General features: G+C 40.9%; 1 protein-coding gene across 4 annotated transcripts in view; it reads left to right on the forward strand.

Annotated features, from left to right (window-relative positions):
- The window catches only part of cux2b (cut-like homeobox 2b), a 120,246-nt gene that overhangs the window by 40,313 nt on the left and 65,537 nt on the right, over nt 1-14,396 (forward strand). For 2 of the 4 annotated variants that reach the window (XM_086076562.1, XM_086076564.1), the window contains exons 2-3: nt 4,595-4,705; nt 6,940-6,987. In XM_086076562.1, the coding sequence (XP_085932688.1) occupies nt 4,595-4,705; nt 6,940-6,987 (159 nt within the window). Of the gene's footprint in view, nt 1-1,157; nt 1,446-4,348; nt 4,437-4,594; nt 4,706-6,939; nt 6,988-14,396 lie in introns of those variants that run through there. The other 2 variants (XM_086076565.1, XM_086076563.1) reach the window with 2 other exon arrangements.

A 14,396-nucleotide genomic window follows, 5' to 3' on the forward strand; every position in this document is an offset into this window, starting at 1 on the left:
CAGCTTTCCTCTCCCAGGGGGACATTCATCAATTATGGCTGGATGTTTGACTGGCACAGGCTTAATGACAGGATCTCTGTATTGACCCGAATGCCACACGCTCCAAATTTGGTCCCTCGTGCCCTTTTTAAAACCTGTCACATGATTAAAGAGAAATTCCTAATTTTATGACAAGTTGAATTCCCTTTTTTCATCCTGAAAGCATGAACGTATCTTTTCAAACTATAAGATTGAAACGCATAATTGTTTAACACGGGCTAGTGACGAATTCTACCTTTCCCCACAGAGAGTAAGGGATCACTATCAGTGCCTTTGGTCTATATAGGTCTAAGTTATTATTCTTATTATTGTGTTATTTCCAAACAACTATTGTTAATGTCTTAAAAGCCATACTATTATCATTGCGCACATTTTTTGACCATTCATTGTGACAATTCATCATAAACTACAATACGGCAAAGCCATTTAACTAAAAATACTGATGAGGCCATTGAAGCACTGGTGAACTAAAATCATCACACTATTCTACAGTATCTAAAGTGCTTACAAAATCCACTCAGTCACTTCTCGAGGAATTTACATTTGGCAAGATTAGTTGGTCTGGGGGCGCTGGAATCCAGAGTGAAAGACTCTCTAATCTTCAGGCAAGCTCATCCCAGATGGGCTGCAGGCTTGGGGAGTAACGAATACATGCACCGGCGTTACGTACTCAGAATGCAAAAAAAAAAGTAACTTCATTCCATTAGTTACAGAAAACAACATTGAATAACATTTTACAGGTACATTTATTAAAATTGGAGATTTTTTCCCCGCAGGATTACAATTTACATGCGGACAGAGAAATGCTATTGTTTGTTTGCGTCCTCCAAATGCGGCCAGTTTAAAAGCATCATGGAAGTGAGGAGGAAGTGATGACCGGTATTCATTGTTTGAAACCTACTCACTGAAGGACTTCATGATTTATCTTAAATAACATTTACAAAGAAAAGTTTGAGCTATCAGAGTCCTGCTCTATAGTGACCGTCTGTCCTTTAGCCATGGTGCGTGTCCACTGGTCAGCTTCTTATGTCAAACGCAGTTTCGCTTGTTACAACAGTTCCCACATAAGAAATGATGGAAATAGATCAAAACTGCATTTCTAAAATCCATCCATCCATCCATCCATCCATTTTCTGTACCGCTTGTCCTCACAAGGGTCACGGGGTTGCTGGAGCCTATCCCAGCTGGCTTCGGGCAGTAGGCGGGGTACACCCTGTACTGGTTGCCAGCCAATCGCAGGGCACACAGAGACGAACAACCATACTCACAATCACACCTATGGACAATTTGGAGTGTCCAATTCACCTGCCATGCATGTTTTTGGAATGTGGGAGGAAACCGGAGTACCCGGAGAAAACCCACGCAAGCACGGGGAGAACATGCAAACTCCACCCAGGAAGGCCGAAGCCCGGACTTGATCTCACAACCTTTGCACTGAGAGGCGGACGTGCTAACCAGTCAGCCACCGTGCCGCCCCATTTCTAAAATATTTATAAAAATGGGGGTTTGTGGTTTTTAAAACCGCTAGCATGATTTGAATGTAGCCTTACTTCACTAATCCCTCCCTCCTTGAAATTTTGATCAAAGCTACAAACGTGCACAAACACGATTCCCAAACATGGCCATTCCCGTGGTAAACAGTCACAGAGAAAGCATATCCAGTTTGTACAAAATAGCAGCACTAGCAATATCAGAACGAGCATTAGCGCTGTAAACAAGCTAACGTTAGCCACGCCTGCAATGTTGGTAGCGTGAATTATTGGTATGGAAGTGTTGCTATAACACTAATTATTATTCATTTGAAGCTTCACTTCACAGCTTTTAAAATCCAACAGAGTTATTAAACTGTTGACGAGAAATGTTGCTAATTCCGTGTTACTTCTAAACCCTCTCAGCTGCGTGAGGTCCCTTTGCTCTGCCTCTGTTTGCAGGCAAGTGAGGGATGTGAGTGTGGTTTTTTTTTTCAGGATAAGAATATTCTGTTGTAGTTTCAGCAAAGCCACTGAAGTTCAAGATAACAAGTAAGCAGGAGACTGTAGGAGTGGCCGAGTGTGAGTTTACACTGTACAGCAAATGATTGACAGTTTTTTAGTCACGCCTTTTGTATCGGATTGTTTTTTCCCCCCCTTTGTTAAAAATCAAATGAAAAGTGCAAGATGGGGCCAGGGAGGGACTTTTTCTCTCTCTCCATAGATCATTTAAGTCGAGTACGATTGTCACATGTTGACAATTACGATCTTACGTCATAAGTAAAAATGGCGGTCAGCTTTGTGAAAGGAAGCTGTCAGCTCATTGAAAAGATTTGGATTTTGGAGTGTTGTAACTTGATTAGTGAGGATTATTTTAATTCAAAATGTGATGAAATGTCATTTGACTTCTATAACAATGTATGTGTTTTTTATGCAAGTCACGGGCATAAGCCAATACAATGTGCTGTTTGTTTACACATGTAATGGAAGCATTTGCATTGCGGAAATATCAGAAATATCCGGATGTTCAAAATTGTCAATACTGATAGTTTCAACAAATATGACAAGAGTTTTTATCTAATTTAGTTTTAAGCAACATTGAACTGTCCTAAAATGTAAAACCATGTCAGTCAACGTGTTGAAACATCACAGAACCTTCCAGTATTGGCTTTATCATCTTCGTTGCCTACTAGCTGTCTTCATCATTTCAATCTTAGTGGTTATTTTTCATACTTAATGTAAAAAGGGCCACAGGAAGCCAAGGAAAAAACAAAATATACCAAGAGTTAATCCCATGATGCTTGGTGAACTGAGGTAATATGTGTTTCCAATCAAGTTTTGTGCAACTGGAAAGGAATGTTAGAGGAACAGTAGATAATAGTAGAGTCCTGATCTATACCACTTGAGGGCAATGATCCAGCAATAAAATCGTCCTTTAATTCTGACCACTCATGACCCATGTGGCTATAATATTGCAAAACACTAATGGATAGTTGAGTTTGTTAATTGCATTATTGATTGCTGTTAAACTTAAATGTGTATATTTGTGTGTATAATATCCAGAATTTCTACATGCTGCTTTTTTTAATCTCGTATCATTTTGCCTCTTAAAATATGTAAATTAGGGGATTGGCAGCAAATTCAGCATGTTGGAAAAATAGCACTATGCTCAATGCTTTATGTGCAATACTACATCAGAAGCTATTTACCAGTGTAAGCAAAAAATCCACAAATTGGCTTTGTACACTGTGGTTGCTAGAGGCTTAAAAAAACTCACTTGACAAGTTGTAAAAGTGACAACTTGAGTTAAATGCTGTAGTGTGATATAGTAGTGCAGACTGTATGAGGACCCCAGTTGCTCAGTGACTTTTCAGTCCAGGGACTTGAACCAGTAGCCCTTCAATTAACAGCTCTGACCGACAGTCTGCCATTATCCCATGAGGCTGCTGAGGTTCAAGTCTCATCCCGTCTTTTTCTTCCCCTTTTCCTTGTGTGATGATTTATTAAATTGCCTTTAAGTAAGACTGCAGATTTATTAATTAAAATGCAGTCAATTTATTATCCTGCCTTTATATATACATTCAAAGTTAATAGAATTCCTTAACTTCACTTTTTCTTTGCAGTAACAAGAAAAGTTTCTCATCAGTTATAATGAATTGCAGTCATAAATTAAGAAAAGGTGAACACACAGCTGTCTGTTCACTCGATACTCAGTATAGGAGTGTAGACTTTAGAATCCCCTTTCCTTTTTTTCTTTCCTTTTTATACTTTGCTGAAAGAGGCGGGAATTGGATGAGTGATCGATAATATTGGATTTGCCGATGCCGTGTGGGGCAGCCGAGTCCAGCATGAATGCAAGGTTCTGATGAAGGGCCTGCTGCACAGACAGCTCTAAATAGTGGTTCAGACATGTCCTGGGTGCAGCGCTCATTTCTTATAACACAGACACGGAAACAAGCAATGTGCAGAAACAATAATGAAATATCTGTTGCATATCTAACGTAGCAAAAGGGTAAGCAATGGGGAGTGGCTACCAAGTATTGAAAATCTGTTCACAATCAATATAAAGATTGGTGGGTAGGAGTCAGGAGATGAAAATAGATCCGACTTATAATTGAGATTTTTCTATTGGTATTTGTGTTGCGTCAGCATCTTGGTATATTGTGAATTCATTCTTTATTGGGCTTCGAAACACTTCTTCAATTGAGGAAGCTTTATTTCTTCATAAGAGTACTTTGTCAGGTTATTGGGTTTCTACACGTGACTCAACCACCCTCCCCGCTCTTTTCTGCCAAACCCCTCCCTGGCGCTTGCGCTGTAGTGGTTGCAAGTATATTGATTATTTCAAATACTGATTATCTAAAAGGCCTTGTGCTACTGTCGGCATTGGATTTATTTATGTTAATTATTTATAGGCAAAGGCTGCCTGTAAGTATTCATTATTACAATAGTAATATTCACTCTCTTTTGATATTGCATTGCAGATTTATGCACACACTTTACTGGACGAGGGTCGGCAGGCGAAATTGCCGTCTCTTTCCACTTTGTTCCCCTCACCAATGCGCTTGTGTTTTGTCTGTTTGCAGAGGGAGCTAAACTCTGTAGCGTCTGAGCTGGCGGGTCGACAAGAGGAGAGCGAACATTCTCATAAGCATCTGCTAGAACTGAGCAGGGAGTTCAGGAGAAATGTACCCGAGGTGAGCTACGCACAAAATTAGATGTCAGTGCCACCAAGCCCCTTTTTGTAAAAGCTGCATTAATACGGTATATAGTGGCACTTAGCGATACTTGGCGAGCAGCGAGGGTCAAGCCAACCCCCACAACGCCATCCTATTCCATGGCTTTTGGCTACAATCGTGTCTTTTACCAGGCAGCACTGACATTTAAGCAAAGAACAAAGGATGCTAACCTATAACATAACAGTTTTTGTATACATAAATAACAAAATCCAGAGTTGTAGTTGTTTTATACATCAGGTTTTTTTTAACTTGGATTACGCTGTCAAGAGTTTAAAAAAATATCCTCAATGATCTTCTAGTGAAATCCAGGCTCAAAGTAAAAAAGACATGAGAAAAAAATCACCACTAAAAGTATTTTTAAGAAAGAGTATAAGTAAATAATATGATTCAGTCGTTGCTTTGGTGAAAATGTCATGAAAGGGTCTTGTAATAATGAGATATTTTCGTAAATTTCGCTAGCTCACTGGCGCGCCCCCCTTTTTTTAACTTGTGCGTGCGTGATGTAGTAAAACTAAGGCGTCGTCTTCACTCTTCAGTTTGAAACTGGAGATGACGAGCTGTCAGTAAGTTGGTTGCTCTGTTTTTATTGTTCAATTGAAGCAGTCTCACAGTACACAAAAGCTTACGGACATATAGTAGTGTGTAATGCATAAAACTCACGCAAAATATGCCTTGTAAAATGATCGATCTGGTATTGCACTCTACAAAAAGGTGGGTCAAAAATAACCCTATTATGGGTCAAAAATGGCCAATTCCTCTACTTGGGTCCATTTAACCCAACATTGGGTTACAAATTGGGTCATATTTTATAAAACAACCCAGAAAGTTGGGTAAGATCATCTATTTGGGTGAAAAATGGGTCATATTTTATAAAACAACCCAGAAAGTTGGGTAAGATAACCTATTTGGGTTAAAAATGGGTCATTTTCTATTAAACAACCCAGAAAGTTGGGTTAGATCCTCTACTTGGGTCAATTTTACCCAATTTTGGGTAAAAACTTGGGTCATTTTGTATACAACGACCCAGAATGTTGGGTCAAACTGAACCATTAAGTGGATCAGTCAAAATTGTTTTTATCCATAATTGAGTTACTTTTGACCCAACTGTTTTTACAGTGTATAGAGTCCGATTGAGTTATATTGACAGCTAAGCTGAAATTAATATGGAGTGATACAAGTGAGGAGTGAACTTTTCTGAGTTGCCAAGTGTTATGGTATCCGTGTTTTGTTATTGAAATCACTGAACGCTGCCGCATTACACCTGCTGCTTGGAAGACATAATGCGTGGTCATTCATTGGCAGCAAAGCTAATGAATGAGTTATTTTGGCTAATGTCTTGATGCTAACCCTGGTCGCTGTTATTCATATCAGGCAGTGTTACGCCCGGTGTCCGGTGAAATTGTTTGAATAAGCAATCTGATCTACTGGTCATTCGTCTTTCTGTCACTGGCGAGAGGTTACCGACTTGAAATATTGACAATGACGCAAGGGTGTCCCGACTGTTGATGATTGCCGAATGACGGACGCTCAAAATTCATTGACGCGCCCACCTCTGTTAATTTAAAAATGAGACGAATCGGGAGCAGAAAAAAACCCCACATGCACACATACAGCTAGAAGGTAACAACATGACTGTGCTACGTCATACCCGGTTTGGCTGCTGTGATCACCCCTCTGGAAAGGTTTTCGGCCTGTAATTCAAAAATCATGAAATACTTGGTTAATATGTATTGATTCGAGCAACCATTCATTTTGGCATATACATTATGTTGTTTAATAACAACATATTAAACCAAAGGGAATGCTGTTATTCTTCATTCTTTTTTTTTTTTATATATATAAATGGACCTTGCAGCTATATGCTGTGGCTCCACTCAGCCGCATGTCCCTTTTCCAGCCCAAATACGCAGCGCTGTAATCTCATCAGTAAAATACAGGCATTTAAGACGGGATCAGGCTGTCATCACTGGCAGCCCAATCCCCTTACCTGGGGTTGTGGGAGCTCACGCAGTCTGGATCCTGAGCTTTAACGCAAGCTACTGGAAAGCCCCACTTTTGAAACATGCCTGCTGAAACCCTGTAGCTTTAGCCACAAATGCACACACTACACTTGCACATGTATTGAGGTCAAGTATAGACAACAACCAATAGACTGTGATCAAGTTAAGTCTTGAATTTCATTCTTCACATAGGAAGTCCGGGAAATGGTGGCACCAGTTCTCAAGAGTTTCCAAGCCCAGGTGAGTTGACCTTTCCATTTTACAAAACAAATGTTTAGATTAAATTTTTTTTTTTATTTGTTCCTGGAAGACAGATTGATAATCAATCTTCACTGAATGCCATCAAAATAATCATCATCATCAACAAGACCACTGTGCTACTATCTGGAGGGAATGATTTAATAGATAGGATGGAGGAACCCATGGCATACTTTTCATGTTACTGCTCATTGGGTGCTTATTGACTGATGCCTTTTCTGTCAAAGTGAAGTAGCATCTATCTGCCATTAGATGATCAGATATCTTGCTTCTCATATTTTCTGGCCGAGACAAGCCCTCATTTCCTGTTGTGATGGTGCATTCACTGTGCCCCCTGTCTGACGGTGCCATATTGAAAAAGTCATCTGATACCTACCATGTCTCTGCTCCAGCCATTAAACCAAGGTCATAAATCACATTTGTGTGCCGCGTTATGGTCCACAAAGCAGACACTTATGGAAATGATACCACAAATATGTTTCCAGTCTTGCTCTACCCTGGAAACTCCAGCTGCTTGCTAACCTGAAAGCCCCATCACTGAGAAAATGTTGCGCGGATTGTTCGCCTCTCTTGGAAGGGATTATTGGCAGCTTCTTTTTAATGCTTCATAATTGGCTATGTCCAAGCAACCATGTTCCCTGGCAACAGCTAACATTCAATACTGAACTCTGCAATGTTGGCTGGTTGGCGTGCTAATTCAATTACCACAACTGTAAAGTTACACAAATACCAGAAGCAGCCTTCCATATCTTTTTTGTGCAAACAGGAACCCATAGGATTAATTTAAGCACCATTGATGTCTGACAACTGGGAGCCTAGTGATGTTTCATAGTAGATAAAATAGATGGCTGATAATGAGCCACGATTCCCCCTATGCCACCCCCCACCCCCCTCTTTTTTTTTTGTGCTTGTTCGCTGCAGGCCTCTTTTGGTACCTTCCTACATCTCTTGTTTAACTTCCCCTGGCTTACATTCTGCTTGTTGACAGAGGTGCCACGAGCTTCTCTGCTACCATAATAATATAATCCTCTCCTGTTGTCTGATACACTTTGACCTTATTGGTAATGTCAAACAGCTTGCAGAGGCTTGTGAACTTTACCCAGCGGTAGTCGGCAACCTCAGCGTAAGCTCTGGGACCTCGACCTGCTGCTGCAGGGGCAGAGTGTGGCGACAGGGTGGAGCTGGATGGGCTTGTTTGGCTCTGTGGTTTGGGGCAGACTGCAGCTGCACCGTACAGGTGTAACAGGACGTAAAAGTCCTGGAATGTTTGTGAAAATGAATCAAAAAATGGGTCCTGGCTTCTACACCCTCTACCCTTCAACACATCCCAGTTGGGAGGCCCAGAAGGAGGCCTCGTGGTATTTGGACCCTCATCATGCCACTTCTGAAGGAAAAGTCAACTCCTTTGAAGTGTTTGCGACATGACAGGTTTCTCTCTCTTTTCTTATTCATTTCTGCGTTCCCCACCCACTTTCTCTCTCTGCTCGCGTCCAATCTCGCCGTCTAATTATCGCTAACCAGGCGACTGATTAGAAACCCGACCTAGTTTTTCTGTGGAGTTCTGCGGAGGAGGAGAAAGGGTTAATCCCAGAGCTGGTGACTGTCATTGGTCGCTTCCCTCCTTTTTCTCCTCTTTTCATTCTGCTATTCTTTCTTTCCCTGGAAGTTTGCTAATGAGGTCCCGTCAGAGCTGAGGAGAGGTGTTAATTTGGCCTTGTGAAGTAGGAAGGAGATTAAGGACAGTGAGGAGCTGAGTTTACGGCTTAAAATACACCGCTGTCCTTATTAATCCACAGGGCCCTCAGAGGCCGGCGTTTTTGGATTTATAATGAACACTGTTTTATAATTAAGGTAAGTTGAATAAAAATTTACGCAGAAGAAGAGTACATGGTGCTTGTCTCTCTTGTTTTAGGCATACTTTTGGGGGCTGTGGGATATGACAGTTACTGTACTTCTCAAATAGCTGATGGTGGGAGAGTCGAGCCTGCTGGACCCCTCCATGTTGACAACTTTCACGCGAGCTGTTGCTGTCAGAATGCAGCAAGAGCCGTCTCACACACGACTCACCAAGAACATGTGGGCTTCTCAGTGCAATTTGCACCTCCCTCTCACTTGATAGTGTTAACTCCCCTCAGGAAAGATCTTCGTTAGGTGTAGAAACTGAACAATGACACATTTTTCATATGTTGATTCATTTATTTATTTATTTTGGCCAACAACGTGAGTATGAGCCCCACATTACCAAGTGTTTCATTTTTGTCGTGTCCTGTTGATGTTGTTTGGTTCTCTTTTGCCGAGCCAAAAACTCCTCGACGGACTCCATAGCGGGGTTTCCATCCACCCATTTTTATTCGAATTTTCAAGAAATGCGAAAATAAAACTGAATGGAAACGCTAGAAATTCGAAAACGGGCTCAAAATTCGCCCCAAAAAGTTTTTACACTTGGAGGGGGTGGATTTTAAAGCGTTTCGAAAAAAGGAAAATGCTAATTTTGGCTATGGAAACAGGTTTCGCAAATAAACGCTTACAAGACCGAATACACGTCGCAAGTTTTGACCGGATATTACGTCACATGCACGTTTGTTGTCACAAAGCAATGGCGGACGATATAGTAAGGTATGTTTGGGGGGGACGATGAAACAAATATTTTTGGAATTAATTAAAGAAGTGAATATTAATGCAATTTTAGATGGCAAACAGCAAAGAAATGCTATGGTTTATCAAGAATTACAAAAGCGAACTCATACGATGTCATCGCACGGCGCAGTCACTTCCTGTTGTTCTTTTTTTATATAACTGGTGGATTCAATCTCTATGGTGTATACCGCCACCTACAGTGGCGGCGTCTCCTCTGAATATTCGCAAAAGAAGAACAGATGGAAACGGATGTAAGTCGCATGACCGTTTTGCGCATTTTCAGTAAATTCGCTTAAAAAATGTGCCACTTATGTCAGACTACCAGATAAATTCATTCTGTGTCTTTGATGGGGCGAGTGGCCACACTACAAGTCTGACACGGCCCAGAGACCCCGCCCTATCATCACGTGCTGCCGTCAAGACTGTTTAGCACAAGTTGTCAGGGAAGCTGGACATAAAAAAAGCGTGAAGCGTCCCAAACAACCAATCTCTGAGTATATCGCCAGTGAACAGTGACACGCCTGTCGGGTCATTATCGGGCTATATTTGTGCAGTCTGACCTCAGCATAAGAAAAACTGCCATATATGGACCCATCATTTCAGAAACTTGCTTTACAATGATAATCCATGTGAAGTCATTTTGAGCTCACAATGAGAGTTGTGCAGATGGAGAGTCTGATAAATAGTTTGTAACATGTAATTAGCAGCGCTATTTGTTACATACCATTAACCCCTCAAGCTCAGGAATCATTATTGGCGCTCATTATCCACCAGCAAGGTACAGCGGAGCCGAGTACACATCAAAAACATCAAAGCACTATTAAGGCTCTGCGACCAGAGGCGGGGTCCTTTGGACACCTGTTGATGAGTCTTAACTGTGCCATTTCTTCCCCCGGGGTTGGGGAGTGATGGGGGTGGGGGATAATGTTTTCCCTATTTTGTTGTTGCTTGTTTTCCACCAGAGCCACTTAGTAACCCCACTAAATGACTTCTATGTCTATGTTATGGTTGTGGTTAGAAAAAGAAAAATGAGGTTAGCCAAACTTTGTTTTAAAGATTTTTTTGCTATTAGACTTTTTCAGATTATGGTGTGAAGGACACTGGTCGGCAATCGTAATTGTACATAGATTTAGACTAGCGGATATTTAGTGTAGGTTTGATATTAATAATTGATTAAGAACTATGCCTGTGTGTAACTATATGTTGATCATTCGTGTCTAAAAACAATGTAGGTCAAATGTACTGTATGTATCACTTAGTTGTCAGTGACAATCAATAAGCTACGTTATTTATTGTTTCATTTTCCCTGTTGTCTTACATTAAGAAGTCTCGCTGGACCTTATGCTCTTTTTGGTCACAATTTAATTTTCCGTTGTTAAAACAAAGTGAATGATTATTTTCTATGAATACATAAATAAATAAATAATCATTGCCCATTAAGGAAATATAATCAAATGCTCATTTCTTGTTTGGCAGATACTTTACATCCACAGATTCTGAGTCGTTGAAGACTAAACAACCTGGCAGGTGTGAATAGGGAATGGCAATTTGCTTCTATGGGTTAACCTGACAACAAATTAGTAAAACGTTTAAAGACAAAATGACCCCGGTTCACTGTTACTTGCAAGAAAATTTCGTTAAATTAGTGCAAGATTCCAGACACGGTGTGCGCATATGCGCCAACATATGCTTCGTGTTTTAAAACATCGCTAGCTTAGCGCTGATGGTAAAGGGAACGGAGGATCCCATTCAAATGGTAACGGGAAATTAGCATAGACTCCGAGATTGTCCAATAGCGAATATTGACACACAAATGTTGTGCTAAGGCACACCCACGGGTAAGATAACACTACTCAAAGTCATGTTCCTAATTTGTGAATTTTTTTTGTTATTTTAATAGAATTCAGTTGTAAGTTCTCATTGTAAGTGACCATGGATGCACGACAGTCGACGCTGCTCCAAAGAGTCCAAAATGCGCAGGAACATCCAGTATTTGTTTTCAATTGCTATATTAATTTTAGTATACACTTTTATTTTACTTTCTTAGTCATTTAATTTCCCACTGTCCTTTTAATTCATATATAAAGCTGAATTTTCAAGGATGCACAGATTATTCCTTTCCTCAAATATCCAAGGATTTATCATATTTCCATATGATATAGCACAAAATACAATCACTGAGGTCCCAGGTTAGCCTACTAAGTCCAATAGTGTTCAAGAATAAAGCGTTGAACATGAAGGGATGAGTAGGCATAAGGCTATTATCATAGTTTTGAATGGTTGACCTTTGATTTTTTTTTTAATCAATGAATAATCATTCTATTAATCGCTATTTCCATTTTTCCTATAATCGTCCAGCTCTATGGTAAAGCATTATCACAAATGCTAGTCAGAATATTTTTTTTCTTTCCTTTATTTAACCAGGTAAGAAACTCATTGAGATTAAAAATCTCCTTTCCAAGAGTGACCTGGCCACAGGTGCAACAAAAACACACAATCGTTACATCAATTTAAGGCAAACAACAATATATATGTACACACCAAATCCTCAACATTTTATCAATAAATTCAACAAATTTAGCAAAAACTTTAAAAACAGTCACATTGTTTCGCGTTCCTTTACAATAGCCTTGCACTCTCCAAGCGTAATACATTCAGGCAGGTTCAAATCCTTTTTTAAGTTATACTAATCGGGGGATTATTATTGCCCCTTAAACATGGAAATAGCAATGCTGTCATTTCCAAAAACGTATATTTTGAGACCTGTTTTCACGTTTGCGTTGGTTATTCTCCAAAATGCCATGTGAATGTATGGCTTAAAAACCCAACCAGTTTTCAGTTCAAAAGGTATTGTGTGTGTGTGTGTCAGGCGTGTAATGGCCTGATGATCAGTTCAGGGTGTACACCTGGGAAAGGCTGCGGCTTCCCCATGACCCCGGACCAGGATAAGCAGTGTAGGAAATGGATGGATGATGGATGATTCCTGTTATGGAGAGTGCAGATTATTGACCTGACCTGAGTCTTGATGTCGGAAAGTGTTTGAGAGAACGCCGTTGCATTGCCCCGAGCCTGCCCCACCGTGCGGCGCGGCGAGATAGACAAACACCATCTTTGATCATCCATCGAGAGATGAACATTTCTTGCTTCTTTTTTTTGATGAATTCCTGAAGGAAATTATAATTTTTTCTTGAATGTATGAATACGTTATGAACAGTGGAATGAATCCAAGTGTGGAGGAATGATAATTAATTACAGCGCTATGATAAAAGGCTGTGGGTGTTATGACGCAAGCTTCCGCCGTGTCATTATGAGAGGCTCCGTAATTACCTTTCTGCACAAGCCAGCGCTCCTGGCGATGCTGGCGGTGAGAGTGGCGCTCGCTGAGTGAGTCCAACGGTCATAAAGCTTTTCCGTGCCTAATTGTCTGAGGGGCTCTATGGCACTTTCATAGATGAGGGACTGCGCCGTTAGGTAAAATGCTTGGCGATGCACCAGCTTTTCCGGCTCAATGAAGACGGATCTTCATTATGGGCTAAACATTGCGCTGATTAGCTACAGATTGCTCAAGTGAATGGCTAACTTGGGAAGGTGGGGTCGGAACGCGCGAGCATCAAAATCCATTTCAAAGCGGGCGTTTCACGGCATTTCTCAGCATTTTAATGCCATATTTTTGCACCACTAAACCAGATCCTTGCCTTAATGCTCCTTTTATGTTTTTATGCATGTCATATCATATCCTTCTAAGGGACATTTCCACCACCCCTCCTATTCCTATCTCAGGCTATGCTTCATACTGGGCTGACCAGGTAGAGCTAATGCTTGTGTCTCGACCGACTGTCTCATGCTCAATGAGCAGCGAGCCACTTCCAGGTTCTTCAGCTCATTGCGTAATCAAAGCACGCCCAGGCCTGCAGCCTATTGTGGGCAACATAATGGGCTCCTGGGCCATGTAAACCACCTCTCTCTGCTTCAGCTTGATCATCAGCGCCCTCTTCATAGTAAGGACTATGGAGAGGGAGAGGGAGAGAGACAGAGCAGAGGAGGGTAATTGGACTTTAGGTAATACCTTCCTTGAGCCGTTTACATCTTCTCCAGAGGGTGAATGTCTTCATCTGTTATTAACTTGTACTGAAAGCTACTTTCCCCCAAACTTAATGTTTCTTTCAGTTGTGTTTATTCAAAAGATTCCAGTACATGAGCTTGCATGCAGTTAATGACTGAGAAGCTACAACAGACACTTGCACGTACAGCCGTTGTCGTCAAAAGATTTAACAAACAACCTGTCGATGCCTTGCCTAATTTCCTGTTGAAAAATATCAATCCATCTATTTTCTCTAATGCTTGTCCTCATTAGGCTATTGGGTGAGTTGGAGCTTTTCCCAACTGACTCTGGTGGATGGGCAGCGTGCACCCTGGACTGGTTGCCATTCAGCCGCAGGACACATGCATATAAACAACCGTTCATGCTTACATTCATGCCTATGGGCAATTTGGAGTTTTCAATGAATTAAATGCAAGAATTAATTTGATAACTTCGCTATTTTTCATGTACAATTATTTTTTTCCACTTTCTGTCGACTGAAGATGATATCATCTTTGCTGAGGATGTAGGTAACGACCAATCATGGCTCAGTTTGCTGATCAAACCCAGTACACAGGTGAGACATGATTAGTCGTTACCTACTTCCTCAGCACAGGTGATGTCATCTTCAGTTGACAGCAAGTGGATTTTTTTTTTTAAAGGTATTAATTGT

The sequence above is a fragment of the Leptonotus elevatus genome, chromosome 5, assembly GCF_054856555.1.
Source record: "Leptonotus elevatus isolate MCC_2025b chromosome 5, RoL_Lele_1.0, whole genome shotgun sequence".
Classification (NCBI taxonomy): domain Eukaryota; kingdom Metazoa; phylum Chordata; class Actinopteri; order Syngnathiformes; family Syngnathidae; genus Leptonotus; species Leptonotus elevatus.